The 18,264-nt window shown below is 57.7% G+C and overlaps 1 protein-coding gene across 3 annotated transcripts; it reads left to right on the forward strand.

Moving 5' to 3' along the window:
- The first annotated feature begins 1,309 nt into the window (after positions 1-1,309).
- NR4A1 (nuclear receptor subfamily 4 group A member 1) lies at positions 1,310-16,639 on the forward strand. 3 transcript variants are annotated; one of them, XM_032348270.1, is made up of 8 exons: positions 1,310-1,512; positions 11,721-12,598; positions 13,372-13,501; positions 13,814-13,965; positions 14,315-14,517; positions 14,612-14,790; positions 15,342-15,395; positions 15,798-16,639. In XM_032348270.1, exons 2-8 carry the CDS (start codon positions 11,723-11,725, stop codon positions 16,052-16,054), a joined length of 1,851 nt encoding a protein of 616 aa, XP_032204161.1. In that variant the 5' UTR covers positions 1,310-1,512; positions 11,721-11,722; the 3' UTR covers positions 16,055-16,639. The 3 variants fall into 3 exon arrangements, with proteins under 3 accessions (XP_032204161.1, XP_032204159.1, XP_032204160.1); XM_032348268.1 differs by lacking the exon at positions 1,310-1,512 and adding an exon at positions 8,736-8,884; XM_032348269.1 differs by lacking the exons at positions 1,310-1,512; positions 15,342-15,395 and adding an exon at positions 8,741-8,884.
- The last annotated feature ends 1,625 nt before the right edge of the window (positions 16,640-18,264 follow it).

Raw genomic sequence — 18,264 nt, forward strand, 5'->3', positions numbered from 1 at the left:
AAGATTTGCTGACAAAGGGCAGAGAGAGACCCTCCACAATTCACCCACCATCCCTGAACGGGAAAATCTCAGACTTGTGGCCAGAGGGGTCCTAGGTCATCCAATTCACCTTCTTTTCTTATGGATGAAGAAACTGAGTTACAGACTCAGTTAAGTTAAAAGTTAAGTGACTTTTCAAGATCCTCTAGTGAGGACGTGTAGAGCTAAGCTTAGAGTCAAAGTCTCCCAGAGGCCCAGTCGGCTGGTGGAGGACACGCCTTCCTTGCCTGAGGAGGCTTCTGGAGAAGGTACCAGCAGATGGTTGGTGAGGATTGGAGTGTAGGAATGGAATTTCCACCAGGTCTTTCCCATAGGATCTCGGATACTAGGATGGGGCCAAGGGCACCACGGTCCTGGTTACCATATTTACCTGAGAGAGCTGGAGTTCAGCCTGGTACCCTGGCCAGGGATCTGTGATTGCCTTTCCCAGAACAGAGGGCAGTCCCCGAGTCACAGCCCCCTTCAGGGCTTTGAGAGAGATCCCTGGATGAAGGAGGAGCTGGCTCTGTATCTTACCCGGCCCCCCAGACACTGTTGCCCCGTGTGGAGTGGGTGTTCAGGGCACAGGGATTCCCACGGAGGTAGCTGCGATGGCGGAGGACGGGGTGGCTGGTGTGAGCCCAGGTGGAAGGAGGGGAAGCCCTGGGAGGCAGGGCCCTCCCGTTCCAGGGGCTGGTCTGGGCGTGCACCTGGCCTCCTGCTGGCAGCAGGCTCCGTGCCACCAGCCTTGGGCTGAGGGGCAGGGAGAGGAATTACTGTAAGTGGGAGAGGCAGGTGTCCCTTGTCGGCTGGGGATCTGGACTCAGGAGGCACGTGAGTGCAGATGACAGCAGCAGGCCAGATGGCTTCCACCAGCCCGGCCCCCACCTCTCCCGTCGGCTCAAACTGCCTCCTGAGAGCCCAGCCTTGTCCTCTGGGTACAGAGTGGCCCCCATGGGCAGAATTCCTTGCGTTCACCTCGTTGTCTGGGTGATGGTGGTACTGGGTGGATGTCTCATGCCATATCCACTGCCAGGGCCACCCCAAGGGGCTGCCAGCCAGGGCCCCGTGAGTGCTAGAGCTATTGGTCTTGTGACGTGGGCACCTGTCTGCCAGGCCTGGGCACAGGCCCAGGGTCACGCTCACGCCGGGGCTCCCGTCAGCTGACTATTTTGGGTTCTTGCTGACCTGGGCCAAAGTCAGGCCTCAGCCAAGAGGGCCCTGAGGCAGCTCCCTCTGTCCCCAGAGGCCGGCTCTGGTTTCGGCTATATAAACAGAGGAGGACATGCTGGCTTGGAGACAACTCCATGTCCTAAGTTCGCTCAGCCGGTGCATAGCCTTGGCCGGACAGGCCGGGCTGACCGGGCAGTCCCGTCTCTTCCCGCAGGGCTCCCTGAGGCTGCCAGGAAGAGCCCCTGACCAACCCCAGGATTCTCGCCTGGTGCAGTTGTCCAGGATCTCTGAGAGTCTAAGCAGATCGTGAGGAGATAGCTGGTGAGTCTTAGGGATGGGGAAACTGAGGCTTGGGAGCTGGGCTGTTTGGATCTTTCTCCATTGTGACCATCTGTGTTGTAGTTTCTTTGGCCTTGAGAGGAGGGGGAGCAGAGGAGGAAACAGGGGTGGCTGACCTTCCTGAGGAGTGAGAGTAAAGCTTGACCTGAGTTGGGTGGGTGGGAGTCACACTTGGGAGTCACAAGCCGTGATCAAGAGCTGGGAGACGTGGGAAGAGACAGGTGCTGCCATCTTTCTCCTTCCTCGGAGATTTCCACCATGCTCTCGGTCCTCCTTTCCTGTTGACTCCGCCTCAATGAGGCACTGGTCTGCTCGGGCTAGGGAGGGACGCCGGAGTGAGCTGGGTGGCCAACTGGGGACTCCTGCACTGGTCCCCGAATAAGGTCCCTGAGCCCCCCAGCTGATGGGGACCAGGGACTTGGCTTTCCTAAGCCCTCAGCCCCTGCCCTGCTCTCCTTGCCTGGCTTCCCAGCCGGTCTTGGTGCCTGCAAAGCAAGGCTGGAGCGAGGTCTGGCAAGTCCACCAACCATCTTGCCACAAACACGATCCCCGGGCCCTGGGCCAGGGGCTGCAGCCCGACACGAAATAAGTGGCAGCTCGTTACGTGGGAGGCTCTTGTGCTCTCCTTCTCGGTTCTCAAAAAAAAATTTTTTTTCCCCTTTCTGAACGTGAGTCTCTAAATGAATCCAGAGCCTGTGACTAAAAATACTTTAACAATAGGAAAATGCATCAGTCTTTCCGGCTGGGGCTTGTTATCAGAGGGTTTTTATTTTGGAATTTGAAATTTTGCCCAAGGAGGCTGGGTGGAGACCTTGGGCAGGGGCAGGAGGATTTGGTGGGTGGTGATGTTCTGCAAGGTGGTGGGAGGCCCTCCGAGGGTGGAGGAGCTGGCCAGGAGCTGAGCAGACTGGGGGGCACGGAAGGAGGTTTGAGGAGGGGGCAAACAAGGCAGAGGCTGACCTTTCCCAGAGGCACTCCATGATCTTGTCTGCATTTTTCCAGCGCCGTCTGGCTCTTCTTCCCCGAAGTCTGATCTTACTCTTTTGTGCTGTATGTTAATTCCCCCTAGCCTGAGAGGGAGGTGAGGGTCAAGAAATCCCTGGACTGGGACGCCTGGGTGGCTCAGTTGGTTAAGCAGCTGCCTTCGGCTCAGGTCATGATCCCAGCGTCCTGGGATCGAGTCCCACATCGGGCTCCTTGCTCAGCGGGGAGCCTGCTTCTCCCTCTGCCTCTGCCTGCCACTCTGTCTGCCTGTGCTCACTCTCTCCCTCTCTCTCTCTGATAAATAAATAAAATCTTTAAAAAAAAAAAAAAAAAAGAAATCCCTGGACTAAAGACAGCCTCTGTGGAGAGAGGCCTGCCTCCTTAACTTGCAAGCTTTCTACAGAGTATTAATTGAGCACTTGCTGCATACAGAGTATGGAATTTTCCCAGTGCTGGGTCTGGGCACACTCTCATTTCCTTCCATTTCCTTCCTCATCTGTGGAGGGGGAAGAGGTGTGGATGGGGTTACTATTCTCCATTCTTGAAGAAGGGGGTGCTGGCTCCCTCGTCTAGCTGAAGACCCAGGTATCTCCTTTCCATGCCTGCCCTCCCTGCTCCGGGATCCTGCTGCGGGTCCGTAGAGTTCAGCCTCCCAGGCAGGGCTCCGTTTCACTGGTGAGCCTCCCCCTTCCCTGAACCGATGGAATTCTCACAGCTGTCAGGAGTGTGATATTGTCTATATTGGGCAAATGGGGAACGGTCTTGGAGAGGGCAGGGAACTGGCCCCAGGTCACACGTCAGGCTTGCGGGGTTCTGGCTAGTGATGGCTCTGTGAGCCCCTCCCTCTTTTGCCCTGCTGGGCCTTGGGTGAGTGGTGGGGGTCAGTGGCTTCCCTGCCCACGTCCTTGGCAGTCTGTTGTCAGGGAGGTGACAACCTGTGTGGTTGTGGCAGGGCCTGGGCGAGGGCCAGGAGATCAGCGCCAGAGACCTGGGCCTGACCCTACGTCCCTAAATGCCAGACCTGTCCATGGCAAGCCCTTGGGGTTGTAGGCACTGCTTCGTTGCCCATAGTACAAATCCCCCTACCCACTGCTGAGGCAGGAAGAGGAAGTGGCCAGGTCAGGGCTGGTACTAAATCCTGGGGCTGAGGAGGGGAAGCTCCCGTGGCCACTTCTCAGTGGGAGGAGGCAAAGCTCACTTCTTCTGCCCAGCACGCGGGAAGGGTGTGGAGGCCTGTGGGTGGGGATGGTCTTGGTGAAAGTAGGGCAGGTTCCTGCCCTCTGCTGGGGGATGTGGGGGGGGGTGTGGCAGACTGAGTGGGGGGGCAGTGTGGGAAAGGGGTTGTGCCTTTCTACTTTCTCCATCCCCCATTTACCCAAATCCACACCCACCCTCTTGGTTGGTGAATGATGGCGGACATTGGCTGCCCATTTGGGGCCTGCCCTAGGCTAGTTACTATTGAAGATGCATGAAGGCCCCCCCTGCTGAGATCGGGGAGACAGGGCCTTGCCCTCATGTTCACACACAGCTGGAGGGGGGATGAGTCAGCACTAAGTCCCCGGGCCCCATGAGATCTGCCTCGGAGGAACAAGGGCCTAGTGAGTGCTTCAGAAAACACCCAGTGTTGACAGAGAACATCCCGTGTGAAGACCCCTCTCTAATGGGAGATCAGCTCCTGACCATAGCTGTGCCCTGCGTGTGTTGGGAGAACAAGTCCCTAATGGGAAACAGGCACCATTCTCTGATTTCAGCAACACACACTTGAATGAATCTGTGCTCGATGATTTCCAGCAGCATCTGTGTCCCTGTGAATAAATTAGTCTCTCCCGTTGAGGCATGGCTATTTTTTAAAATAAGCTTTTGTTTTTGAGAAAATACCCTTATGAAACAGTGTACAAATTGTAGGTATTAAATCTTAAGCATGTAGTGTGGTGGCTTTTCCAGGGTTGAACACACCTGGCTGATCACTGTCCAGGTTGGAAACTGGAATGCTTGCAGTCCCACCAGAGAGCCCCTCATGGGCACTGCTGTTTTCAGTTTACAGGCTGCGTGTGTGTGTGTGTGTGTGTGTGTGTGTGTGCCTGTGCACACCTGGTTCTAAGGTACACTTAGAAGAAGTCAGGTGCAGCGGGCCAGAAGCCACAGTCTGCAACCCACAGAGGAGGCCATGGCTCCAGCACAGACCTGGGAGCTAGAGGACCTAGCCCTGAGCCTCCATCTCCTCATTATAAAATCTGGGTCAGTTCTAAATCTGGAAGGTTGAGGGGAGAGTTTAGTGGAAGAATGCATGTGAAGTGCTGTGGACTGAGGTCTGACCCTTGGTGGTTATTCCCCATACCTCCCCTCACGGGTGAGAAGGGGCTTGTTACTAAGAGTTAAGCTGAGGGAGGGTATGGCCAGAAGTCTTGGAGGATGGGCAGGATTAGAGCAGAAGGAAGATGGGTCACTCTGCCCAGTGAGTGGTGGGAAGTTTTGCCCAAGGTCCTTTTATGGGAGCAGCCAGGAGCCCCAGGGTGATGAGGGCAGATTGATGCACTGGGCCAGGCTGTGCTGTGGGAGCCTGGTGAAGACTGTCGTCTCATCTCCAACATGACATCTTCTCTCCCTGAGCTTCTTGTGTTATGGCCCTGCCTTACCTTCTGGTCCTCGCCTCTAGTTTTTGATATTTCTCCCATTATTACCTCCTTCATCATTACCTGTCCCCTGCCACCCCACACCTCCCCCCACAAGGGGCTGTTCACTCTGATCTTGCTCTTGAGGGCTAGACTTGGAGATCCCTTGGGAGCCTGGGACCAGCTTATGTTCCAGGCTTCCCAGGGTCTGCATTAATGGTGCCTTTTCCCGAGTTCCACCTTAGCCAGATTCCACTTGCTTCAGAGCCCCAGGACACCCTGGAGGGCCTCTGGCCAGCAGGGATGAGACCAGGGGTCCCAAAGTCCTCGTGCCTCTCTCCTCTCTGCCTTAAGGTAGGTGCCCCATGTGGGTGCCTGAATGGGTGGCCCTGGTTGTGCTCCCACAGACGGACTCTGCCTTTTTCTCCTTATTTACTTCTTTTCAAACCCTGCAGCATCCCTGCCTCCACAGACATGGCCAAGTGGCAGCTGTGGTTGTCTTCCCCTCCCTCTGCCTTTGGGGCAGTGAGAAGGTAGCCTCCAAAGCTGCAGTATCCTGGTGATGAACGGGGGGAAGGGGGGGTCGCTGGGCTGCAGGCTCACATCTGGAGGCTAATGCTGAGATTTGGAGATTTAGACTAGGGCCTTGGGCAGCTGCTCACCACACATAGTTCCCTGGGGCTCCTGGGTGGGCTGGCCCTGTGGGAAGGTAGGGAAGGTCTGTATTGCTTTTTACAAATGGAAATTGGTAGGGAAATTGGTGGGCACCAGGGCCCAAGGTGACTCAGCTTGCAAAGAACTGGTAAAGCTGGGCTTGAGCACAGATTGATCAAGCTACATGTTTTGCTGACATTAAATTAATTGATTAATTAATTAATTATTTTTTGGAGGAAGGCCCGGGGTGGAGGAAGGTCTAGCTTCATCAGCCCAAACTTGCTGTGTACTTCGGAGCAACGTGCAGGTGCTCTGGGAACCCTTGGGTCCTAATCTGCAAAATGGGAGGATGTGAATGATATTAGCAGGTTTATCTTTTTTATTATCTTATTTTTCTTTAAATTTTTTTTTAAGATTTTATTTATATATTTGACAGACAGAGATCACAAGTAGGCAGAGAAAGGCAGAGAGATAGGAGGAAACAGGCTCCATGCTGAGCAGAGAGCCAGATGCGGGGCTCGATCCCAGGACCTTGAGATCATGACCTGAGCCAAAGGCAAAGGCTTTAACCCACTGAGCCACCCAGTAAATGCTTATTTTTTAAAAAAGAGTCATTTATTTTAGAGAGAGGGAGAGAGGGAACACAAGTGGGGGGAGGGGCAGTGGAGAGGGGGAGAAAGAGAAGCAGACTCCCTACGGAGTGAGGAGCCTGCCACAGGGCTTGATCTCATGACCCTGAGATCATGACCTGAGCTGAAATCAGGAGTTAGATGCTTAACCGAGCCACCCAGGAGCCCCATATTAGCAATTTTAAAGTCTTTTTGTTGTTTTGTGTGTGTGTGTGGCATCTCTTTTCCAAGCAGAATCTATGCAAAAGCCTCACACAAAGAAAAACAAAACTGGTATGAAGTGGAGTGGGAATCTCGGATGGGTCGCTTTGCGTTATTCTGCCCATATTTCTTCACCTTCACCTGCGTGGCCTTGAAGGGTCTTTGGAAGATGGTTTGGGGAAAAACGGAGCTGTCTGAAGATTGGTCCACGTTGAGATTGTATGCCGAAGTTGAGGGAGCTATAGCAGGTTCTGACCAGGTTCAGAGGTGGGTTCTGAATGAGACTGGTGTTGCATGAAGACTACTCCACTGGCGGGCAGGGGGATTCAGAAAGAGGAGACAAGCTGGTAAAGGGGCAGTGGCCTAACTGGGTGTGGACAAGGAGAAATGGAGGTCACCGGCCTCAACTCAGCTGGTCGGCTGTCTTCATGCACCAGTGAGGCGTGGGCTGTGGTTGGCAGTAGGAAGGGGATCCAAGAGATGTTCCAAAATAGAATTGTAAGAGGAAAATGAGAAGTTGCTGGTGGGGTATCAGGAGCAGAGATGGGTAGTGGGCAGAGAGTACAGTGATGACAAGCTCTGTCGGCAATGGGTGAAGTTTGAGTTGCTGGCAGGACCTTTGAGTAGGCAGAAGTGGGGGCTGGAGACAGGGGTGTGGGAGACCCGAGATGGGAGGTTAAGAGTGGAAGTGAGGAACAGGAAGTGCCTCGTGGTAGGGGAAGTGCTGTCGGGTGACCAAATGAGGTGAGAGTGGGGCCACCAGCGCAGGGGCAGTGGAAGCAGAAATACTTCAAGCTGACTTACTGGGGAGAAGGGGGCTGGGTGGAATCCCAGGGTCCCAGGGGGTCTGGGGTCGGGGTGGATTTCTTCTCCTTGTAAACATTAGCTTCACTTCCCTTCTCTCTTACTTAGCAAGTGCGGGCTCCCCAGGTTTGGGGTAGAATGGGGGTGGAGGGGTGACAGCCAGATCAGGGAAGTCTCTAGGTGGTCTGCAGCTGCTCCCTCTGCAGGTGCTGGAGGTGTCCTGGGCAGGGGAGGGCGTGAGAAGATAGATCCCCTACAGATGCAGCCAGAGGTCCTGGGTTCCACCCCAGTGTGCCACCACCACGCTGTGTGACCTTGAGCAAGTGCCATTATTTCTGAGCTTGTTTATTTATAAAATGGGGAAGAGTCGGCACAAATTTGACAAGATTTCTCAGGCTCCACCCGGTTCTGAAATTCGGTAATTTCCCAACTATAGTGCACCCACCCTGTAAGGGCCTGGGAAGAAATCAAATTCAGCGTGTGGAACAGAGCCCATTGGCTCATCTTGGGCCTGGCAAACCCCTGTCCTGGGAAGGTACTTTTGCATTGGGAGAGTAGGGGACGGAAACATGCCCAGGGTGGGGGGTGGGCGGGGAGAGACGACTCCGACGTTCCTGTGCCAGTTTCTCAGCCAGTGACCCCGCTGGAGAAGACGGGTCAAGTGCACTAGCTGCGCCTTGGGCTGAAGTGGGGGTGCACGTTGTCTGGGCTGCGTCCCTGAGTTGCCCACCCCAGCCCGAGGCCTGCCCTGGCAGCCCAGCGGCGGCAGAGGGCGACCCCCCAGGGCTGCAGGAAGGGCAGGGAGGGTGCAAAGGCGGAAGCCGGGCGCCGAGGGAGCCCAAGGGAGCCCAAGGGAGCGGGAGGGAGCGGGCGCGGTCGTGGCTCCCCGAAGCAGCCGGAGGCTGAAGAGAAATCCAAGTCCGGGGAAGCCCCGCGGCCGCGGCTCTAGAGCGCCCCCTTCGCGGACTCTGGCCCTCCAGGCCGGTTATTTCGGACCCGGGGGCCCCGGGCCGGGTCCTGGGTCCGGCGGGGGGAGCCTCGGGAGTCCGCGAGCTGCTATTTTTAGCCGGCGCGGCGGGCGCGAGGTGACTATTTATAGATCAAACAATCCGCGCTCCCTGCGTCAATGGAACCCCGCGTGCGTCACGCGCGCAGACATTCCAGGCCCCCTCTCGCCCCGCCCCCTCGGGCTCCCCGTCCCGCGCCTCCCCCTGGCCGCCTCCCGCCGGAACCGCGCCGCCCCCCGCGCCCTTGTATGGCCAAAGCTCGCCGGGCCGCGTGCGTCAGTGGCGCCCCCGCCCCTCCCCGTGCGTCACGGAGCGCTTAAGAGGAGGGTCGGGCTGGGCCGGGGAGCCCCAGTGGCAGAGGCTGCGGAACTTAGGGGAGTGTGCAGGACCCGGGGGAGCGCACGAGGGACCAGACTGCGACTCGGGGTGCCGGTCCGGGGCAGGGGGAGCAGGAGCCGGCCAGGTAGGCCCCCCCCAGGGGGGAGGGGGAGTGTGCATCTCAGCGGCACTCTCTGCTCTGGTTTTCAGGGGTGTTGCATGAAGGAGATGGGCGTACGCGCGGGCAGAAAGGATGTTGTAGGGTCAGCGTGCACGAGAGCGGGTGTATGGTGCAGCCTTGGCGCCGGAGGAGAGCGATGGGAGCGGGATGTGGACCCGGATCGGACTTCGATCTACCGGGCGCGGGGGTGGGGTGGGGGGAGTGTCTGTGCAAGGTGGAAGCCACAGGGGGTTAGAGTTGGCACCAGGAGGGGGGACTTGTTTCAGTTGGAGGCTGCTGTAGTTCTGTTTCCGAGGGTACCCGAATGGCACAGGGCGCCCGGACTGAGCTGCCGATGGGGGCTCAGTACAGTGGGGGGAAAGATACACAGAACTTTAACTGCAGGGATCTATCCGACTCCTGCCAGGATTGGATTTCCAAAAGGGTCTTCTTCCTCCCCTCAGGTCTGCCTCCTCCCCCATTCCCTTAATTGTTGTTCTTAACGCTTTAGAGCCTATGGTTAGTTTGCAGGGATCCCCGAAGTTGCTGCCCGAACTCTATCAGGAGACTTCTGAATTGCTGAAGGAAATGGCCAGCATTGATAGCTGGACTGTGGAGGGGTCCTGCTTGTGTTCCGCCAAAGGAGTCTTCTTAGGGGCGGGGTCTCTGGAAGCGCAGGGAACGTTGTTTTAGTTGTTGCTTGGATCCTGTGGGGTGTGTGTGTTTGTGTGTGTGTGTGTGAGAGGAAGAGAGAGGTGTGGAAATCTTGGTCCCTGGGGATCTGGGGTGGGAGTTGTTAATGCTGGAGTCTCCGTGTGGTACCTGAAGGATACCATCCCCCCCAACCCCTCGCCCCCGCCCCGTTCCAGCCCCACATGCTGATCACATCTGTGCCCCTTCCCCCAGTCTCTGTTGGCTCATACAGGTAGGGTGCAGCCTGAAGCTTGTTGGGCATAACAGGTGCAAACCACATTGTTGCCAGGACCTGCCTGAAGCCGGATTCTCCCTGCTCCCTCCTTCAACCCCGCCTCCTCTTCCTCCTCCCTGTAGGATTGCTTCTCCCCCACCCGCCTTAACGCTAGATGTAGGTCCCTATCTGGTGTAGTTAAGTACCTGGGCAAAGGAGGGGGGGTATAGGCTGGTGGGGGTTGATCCGGATGTGGGACGTCCAAGTGGAGAAACAGGATTTGAATAAGGCTGGAACACCCAGCCTTATTCCAGGTGGCTGCCATCTCTTCTCCACCCCAAACCCATCCCCGCCTAGGCTGTCTTAGGGCAGGGAGACGTGGCCAGTCTTATCTCTCGCAGGTGTGCTCTCTGCCTGTGGACAGGCACTCCTGGGTGGGCGGTGCCAGCGCTTCAAGGGGCTCCATCGCCTGGGTTGGTTGTGGGAGTGTCAGGCCAGGGGTGGAGCTGCCTGTCCAGGGCCCATGGAGGTGGGAGAAGGCTAGAACCAGAGGACTCCCTGGGCTTTTGGCCAGGAGGTGGTGCCAGCCTTTGCCCCCTCTCTCTGTTCCCTGGATTATGGCACTCTCTGTTCCAGCTTGCTTTCTTACCCAGCCTCCCTCCCTGACTGGAAGGGCTGGAGCCATACGGACCCCAGGTGTGGATGTGGGATGGGGAAGTGTCCCAGAGCCTCCTCTGTGTTCGTTTTTGACAAGTCTGCAAACTTAAGGATTCCCCTTGAATGGTGCTGTCTCTGCTCCCTGAGGCTTCTCATGATTGAGGGTGTAACCAGCCCTCCTTGCTTGAGCTCCTGGGCTCTTCAGGACATAGATACCCCTTAGTGGAGGAACCCAGGCAAGGACACCTTCTCCTTCCCATGTAGGCACCTCAAATTTGCTAGGCTCAGAGTTCTCTTGTACAAATAGCAAGGAGCAGTGCTTTGGGGGTAGCAGAGAAATTCTTCTTAGGGACTGTCCATTTTCCTGGACATCCGGGGGGCTGTTCTCTCCTTCTTCCGGCCCCTGTTCAGCCTCCCTCCAGCATACAGCCTTTAAAGGTCTGGAGGCCAGTTACTTGATCCCCTGGGGAGCTGGGGACCTGGGGACTGCTGAAGAGGCCCAGGCTCCCTTCCTTTTTGCTTTTGGGAGCAAGTCAGGCAGCGCTGAGTGGGTGCCTGTCCCCAGATGGCAGGACTGGGGTGCGTGTGGGAGCTGCAGCCTTTGTTCAGTGTGTAGGGTGGGGGCAGGGAGGGGGGGCAGGCTCATGGCCGCTTAGGCCTCTGATTTAGGCAGCTGGGCCCTTCGCTCTCGGCTCCTCTTGCATTGTCCCAGGCACCGGGGAGGGGGAGGAGGAGAGGGGGTTTTGCAAAGGCTGGGCCCTGCCTGGGAATATTCCCAGAAGGGCCAGGTTGGAGAAACAACGTATCTGCACCCAGAGAGTGGGCTGAGTAGGACTTTGCCTGGTTGCATCTCCCACCCACCCGTCTTCCAGCCCCCACCCACGCCTCACCCAGTGTGGTAGGGCAGGGGGTTGGGGGAACACAGCTTCCCCCTGTTCCAGCAGAGAAATGCTGGCTGGATGCCTTCCCTAGGGTTCCCAAGCTGACTGGGGTGTGGCTGGCCTTCCAACTGAGCCCACTCTTGCTGGGCCACTGCCCAGGGGCTTTGTGACATGGGGGTGGAGATGGTGTTCTGGCTGGGGACCGAGCTTTCTGGGTTCTGTGGTGGGCCATGGTGCTAAGGCCGCAGTGGCTTGTGTCTGGCTGGGATTCTTGCCACCTGGCTGCTCAGGGACCTAGATAGACTTCAAGGCCAGGCTTCAGGCTTCTCTCACCTTGACTCTCACTCCCCCCAATCTTGGTCTCCTCCCTCTTCAGAGATGCCCTGTATCCAAGCCCAATATGGGACACCAGCACCGAGCCCAGGACCCCGTGACCACCTGGCAAGCGACCCCCTGACCACCGAGCTCAGCAAGCCAACGATGGACCTGGCCAGCCCTGAGGCAGCCCCCACGGCCCCCACCGCCCTGCCCAGCTTTAGCACCTTCATGGATGGCTACACAGGGGAGTTTGACACCTTCCTCTACCAGCTGCCAGGAACAGCCCCGCCATGCTCCTCCGCCTCCTCTTCGGCCTCCTCCACATCCTCATCCTCGGCCACCTCCCCCGCCTCTGCCTCCTTCAAGTTTGAGGACTTCCAGGTGTACGGATGCTACCCTGGCCCCCTGAGCACCCCCCTGGATGAGACTCTGTCCTCCAGTGGTTCCGACTACTACGGCAGCCCCTGCTCGGCGCCATCACCGTCCACGCCCAGCTTCCAGCCGTCCCAGCTCTCTCCCTGGGATGGCTCATTCGGTCCCTTCTCACCCAGCCAGACGTACGAAGGCCTGCGGGCATGGACAGAGCAACTGCCCAAGGCTTCCGGGCATGCCCAGCCGCCAGCCTTCTTTTCTTTCAGTCCCCCTACTGGCCCCAGCCCCAGCCTTGCCCAAAGCCCCTTGAAGCTGTTCCCTTCACAGGCCACCTGCCAGCTGGGGGAGAGAGAGAGTTATTCCATATCAACGGCTTTCCCAGGCCTGGCGCCCACTTCTCCACACCTGGACGGCCCAGGGATGCTGGACACACCCCTGCCGTCAACCAAGGCCCGGAGTGGGGCTCCAGGTGGAAGCGAGGGCCGCTGTGCTGTGTGTGGGGACAACGCTTCGTGCCAGCATTATGGCGTCCGCACCTGCGAGGGCTGTAAGGGCTTCTTCAAGGTACTGGGCTGCCCTGGGTGCAGCTCTTTATGGGAAGTGGTCTCTGTGGTAGCTTCCCTGGGGTTCTCTTCCCACCTTGTCCTGCCCTTCTGGGAGGGGTCACAACTGCAGGTGGGCCACCCTTCTGGGGACCCATAGATGGCAGGAGGCTGCCCACAGAGGGATAGCGAGGTACAGGCAAGGGTGGGGACCGCAGGCATGTCCCCCGGAGGGCACATGCTAATGGCCAGCTTCTGGTTTTCTTCTGCCCGTCCTCCCCCAATTCAAGGTCCTGGTGGGAAGGGGGCCCCAGGCACTCATGTTCCTGGCATGAGATAAAAGGATCTGGGAAGAGGGCTTGGTGCTCGAGGGCTGGGGGCGGACTGCGGAACAGGCTGTATGTTTGTCCCAGCTCTGGGTGCCTGCTCAGCTTCCCGTCCCCACCCCCCAGCCCTCCTCTGCCCTCCCTCGCCAGCCCCAGGGAAGGCACATTAGAAGTCCAGGTGTCTGGGCTGCTATGGAGCCCGGAACCCCTGGGCCCTAATCTTGTGTCCTGGGGGTCTCCCTTCTTGGGCATAAACCTCCTCCAGTGTCCCCAAGACTTTCTTCTTCCTCCCCCCACCCACCCCCCCCCGCCATCTCTCCCTCCCCTGCCACCCAAATGTTAGAAAAATAGCTGTGAACAGAGAGTGCTTTTGTCTGTGATGGCAGCAGGATCTGGACGGTCCCCTCCCCTGCCCCCCCCCCCGCCCGCCCGACTCTGACAGCCTGTTCCGTGTGGCCCCCCCATCCAGCGTACAGTGCAGAAAAATGCCAAGTACATCTGCCTGGCTAACAAGGACTGCCCTGTGGACAAGAGGCGGCGAAACCGCTGCCAGTTCTGCCGCTTCCAGAAGTGCCTGGCCGTCGGCATGGTGAAGGAAGGTGGGCGGCCGGGATGGGCTGGCGGGACAGAGGTGGGCCTGAGTGGGGTGGGGCAGACAGAGGCCCCCCAGACCTCTGTCCTGGTGGGCCGTAGTGGCTGGCACAAGCAGGCCTTATGTGCACTCCCACTCTGGTCCACCTGTCTGGCACGTGGGCCAGGGGCTGGGGGGCGGGGTGTGCTCTCTGTAGGGTCTCGGGCTCTAGGTCCTTAGACTCCGAGGTACTTCCCAGCATTGATGCACACAGCTTGGGCTGAGAGTCCCTTCCCTGGACCCCTGCCTCCCTTCCTTAGCCCTGCCCGTTTCTCTGCAGTTGTCCGGACAGACAGCCTGAAGGGGCGGCGGGGACGGCTCCCTTCAAAGCCCAAGCAGCCCCCGGATGCCTCCCCTGCCAACCTCCTAACCTCCCTGGTCAGGGCGCACCTGGACTCTGGGCCCAGCACCGCCAAACTGGACTACTCCAAGGTGAGGCCCCGCCTGTCCCACACTCAGTGCCTTTGGGCATCTTGGAGAAGGCCCCTCGTGGGCACAACACACTGGAAAAAAGAGGAGCCCCCTTTGGGGTGACCAGGTGGACAGTGTACCCCCCCCCCCCGGGTGGGTGGCCAGTTAGAAAAATGTGCTCCTCCAGGCAGCCTCGGCCCTGGGTTAATGCTTGAGAATTGGTAAGCAAGAGCATGGGCAGACTCTCAGGCTCTCTCTCTCGCCCCTGGGACCCCGGGGGTCCTCCGAGTGTATCACATGGCCTCAGGTGATGGCTGCGGTATAGGGCCCCTACTGGGCTGCTGACCTCCAATCCCCTGCCCGCCCTCAGTTCCAGGAGCTGGTGCTGCCCCATTTCGGGAAGGAGGATGCTGGGGATGTGCAGCAGTTCTACGACCTGCTCTCGGGTTCCCTAGAGGTGATCCGCAAGTGGGCGGAGAAGATCCCAGGCTTCGCGGAGCTGTCCCCTAGCGACCAGGACCTGCTGCTGGAGTCGGCCTTCCTGGAGCTCTTCATCCTCCGCCTGGCATACCGGTGAGTTGCCGCCGTCCGCTTGCTCAGGGCTCCTCCCCTGAGCACTATTCTCAAGCTCCCCGCCCTGACCGGCCTCTGCGTCCTCCTGCGCCAGGTCAAAGCCTGCCGAGGGGAAACTCATCTTCTGCTCCGGCCTGGTCCTGCACCGGCTGCAGTGCGCCCGTGGCTTTGGTGATTGGATTGACAGCATCCTGGCCTTCTCTCGGTCCCTGCATAGCTTGGTCGTTGACGTCCCTGCCTTCGCCTGCCTCTCTGCGCTCGTCCTCATCACGGGTGAGTGGCCACCAGGGAGTTGGGGAGGGCTTGAGGGCCTGGCCCTTGGCCCCCACATGGTGAAGTGAAGGTGCCCTGAGGCAGAGAGGGGCCAGCTTGTGCTCCAAGTGACACAGCTGGTAGACAACAGAGCTGGGGTCTGGGTCCGGGCCCAGGCATATCTGATCGCAAAGCCCGAGGCAGTTGGAATTATCCCATACTATCCAGGATGCACACCATGTGGTTTTTGCGTGTGGCCTGGGATTTGGGGTTGTTTTTAAAACCTTCTTGAATTACGTGGCATGCAGGAAAGTGTACAAATGAGAAAGTTTCACAGCTGGATCAGGAAACAGAACCCTGCCTCCTGTCTTCTCACAGCCCTCAGCTCCCCAAAGGGCAACTGTGGCCCCAACCTCCAACACTAGGCTAACTGTACCTGGTGTGTCCTTTACATAGGTATAATTATTCAGGGTGGATTTTTCTGTGTTAAATGCAGAGGTTTTCAGATCTCTTATTTTAAAAATTTCAAGCACCAGAATCTGCCCCCATTTCCCTTTTCACTTAAATTTCAGAAGGGACCCAGCCATGGAGGACAAAATCCAAGGCATTTTGGGCCAAGGGAAACGGTGGGTTTTGGAATCCCTAAAATCACGGCTCCTCTCCAGGGTTTCTCAGGAAGTGCCTGGGAGAAAACCTTGGGTCTTAGGCAGAAAATCTGGTTAGGAATAGGGTTTTTTTGTGACCTTGGGCAACTCCTTTAATCTGTCTGGGCCTCGGTTTCTCATTTGGAAGATGAGGACAATGAGTGTGACTGCCACAGCCACTAGACTTCAGTGGGGGTTTGTGTGTGAACTTTTGCCAAGTGCCCCGGGACTTGGGGAGGATGGCCAGTGGGGGGCAGTTCTCCAGCAAGGAGTGAGGTGGGGCGAGGAGGCCCCGCCTCACTCCTTGAGGAGGGTCTGGGGGTGAGGTGGAGGGCTGCTCCTCAGCCAGGTGGCTGACCCTGCACCTTCCTCGCACCCCTCCAGACCGGCATGGGCTGCAGGAGCCTCGACGGGTGGAGGAGCTACAGAATCGCATCGCCAGCTGCCTGAAGGAGCACGTCTCGACCGCAGCAGGAGAGCCCCAGCCAGCCAGCTGCCTGTCTCGCCTGCTGGGCAAGCTGCCCGAGCTGCGGACCCTGGGCACCCAGGGCCTGCAGCGCATCTTCTACCTCAAGCTGGAGGACCTGGTGCCCCCTCCGCCCATCGTCGACAAGATCTTTATGGACACGCTGCCCTTCTGACCCCTGCCCAGGAACACGCGTGCAACACGTGTGCACACTCAAGACGCCACCCCACGTGCCTTTAACCCACGGCCCACGGCCCCTCGGAGCACCCCTGCCCCCAAAGCCCGGCCTGGGCTCCAGCTGCAGACCGGCCGGCCTCCCCACTTGGGCTGGTTGGTTTGGCAGGGAGCTCGCACCCCAGGGGAGGGGGATGCATTCACAGGGGGGACCCCTACTATTTGTCTTAACCGCCCCCATGCCCGGCCCTGGCCTTCATGTTTTTGTAAGATAAACCGTTTTTAACACACACCGCCATGCTGTAAATAAGCCAAATGCCGCTGTAAATACAGGAAGGAAGAGGCCAGGATGGGAGTGGGGGCTGGGAGGGAGGGACAGCCCCCACCAGCCGGGCAAGCCTTCCCCCCTCCTTGCACCTGCTCTCTCTTCCCGCCCTCTTTCCACATGTACATAACCTTACTCTAGGAGGAAGACAAATGACAGATTCTGACATTTATATTTGTGTATTTTCCTGAATTTATAGTATGTGACTTTTCTGATTAATATATTTAATATATTGAATAAAAAATAGGCCTGTAGCTGAAACCAGGAGCCTGACTGTCTCTTATGCCCTCTTCCTCCCCACACACATCCCCCACCCCCATCCCCATCATTACTGAAGCGACAGAAGCAACTCTGGCTGAATCATTCAGGTTACCGACCTAAGCTCACAGGCCTCAGTTTACACTTTTCTAAAAGGTGTAGATAATCATGACCCCTACTTCTTGGGGTGGTTAAGCAAAGCACTCAGACTAGTTTTGGATACGTGGAAAGGCTCTGATAAGCCCATGCCTCATGGACAGAGGCTTGTGGTGGAGGCTGGTGAGCTGAGGGGCGAGAGGGTCACTCCAGCTGTCACCGTTCCTTTGGGGCCATGGTCTCTGATTGGACTTCTACATCTGTAAGACAGGGTGAGGGGCAGAGCCCACCTCGCGTTGCCTGTGGGAGTCCGGGAACGTTGGTGGAGGTGCCTGGGGCTGGGTACGGGGCAGCCTGGGATAGTGTTAGCTTTAGTACAAGTTTTTTTCCATCTGCATTTTCTACAATCCCCACCTGCCTAGCACCCCAGCAATAACATCCAGGTTGCTGGTGGCCCTTGTCCTCTCGGGGAGAAGATCGTTCTGGGGTTCCTATCTGTATTCAGATGCCCCTACGTAGGTCCTCCCAACTCCCCAGCTCATCAGTTGCTTAGCTGGCTTGAAAGGCAGATTCCTAGGATCTGATGTCAGAAACTCTAATTTGCTGAGTGGGAGAGCCCAGGAGTCCACACTTTTACCAAACACTTTGACCAAGTGCTAGTGATGCCAGTGTGAGTCTCAGGGCCACTTTTTTGAGAAACAGGAACCTAGATGGACCCCAGTCTGAGGCCCAGATAGCGGCCAGCCTAGCAGGGTCCAGCCCCCTTCACTGAGCTCAGTGTCTGGCTGGCTGCATGGAGTCCTCAAGGACCTTGTAGGAGACCAGAAAGCACAGTCCCTTACACCTATTCCTCACAACCCTTGGCCTGGGACACTGAAACTCCACCTTGGTGGCCCCTGACTGGATGGAAGCTGTACAATATAAGGCTTTGCTCCCGAGGATGGAATCAAGGGTCTTTCCCAGTGCTCCAGCCGCAGCCCGCAGGTTCCCCAAGGAGCTATCAACCACATGCCATTGCTTGGGTTCGAGGAAGACAGTCCAGTCCCAGGCCTTCTGCAGGGTCCACATGTGGTTGGGGTGGGGAATCCTGGGCCGCATGCATGGTGACTACCACCTCCAGCATGTGTCCCTGGTACCCCCCGCCCAAGCGCCTGAATGAGCCTTTGTCAAAGCACACACTCGGCAAGGTGCGGGACAGACCTGAGGTGGGGGGGGGGGAGTGGGGAGCAGTTTGGAGATTTGCTTCTATTCTCAGCCCTGCCTCCCAACTCCATGCTACTCTCTGAGAAGCTCCTCTTCCTCCCTGAGCCTCAGTTTCCCCATCCACTCAGTGAGGTGGGTCCGGGAGTGGTACTCTGGTTAGGAACAGAGAGCTTGCTGGGAAATCTCCCACCAGTTGTGGGATTGGATTGAGGCCTCTCCCTTTGGGTCACTCTCTTCCATACCCACGACTCTAGTATGGATACAGATGTGGAGTACAGGGCAGGCCCTTGGGGAAGGCAAAAGGGCCACTTAGGGGCTTGAGTTAGAAG

Source organism: Mustela erminea, chromosome 6 (genome assembly GCF_009829155.1).
Source record: "Mustela erminea isolate mMusErm1 chromosome 6, mMusErm1.Pri, whole genome shotgun sequence".
NCBI classification, from domain to species: domain Eukaryota; kingdom Metazoa; phylum Chordata; class Mammalia; order Carnivora; family Mustelidae; genus Mustela; species Mustela erminea.

What these genes read in the sequence shown, in the direction of transcription:
- NR4A1 (XM_032348270.1), top strand. Translation starts at nt 11,723, where the DNA reads ATGCCCTGTATCCAAGCCCAATATGGGACACCAGCACCGAGCCCAGGA. An exon ending in GCTGTAAGGGCTTCTTCAAG is followed by an intron (nt 12,599 to 13,371) that starts GTACTGGGCTGC and finishes CCCCCCATCCAG; the next exon opens with CGTACAGTGCAGAAAAATGC. An exon ending in TGCGCTCGTCCTCATCACGG is followed by an intron (nt 14,791 to 15,341) that starts GTGAGTGGCCAC and finishes CTTAAATTTCAG; the next exon opens with AAGGGACCCAGCCATGGAGG.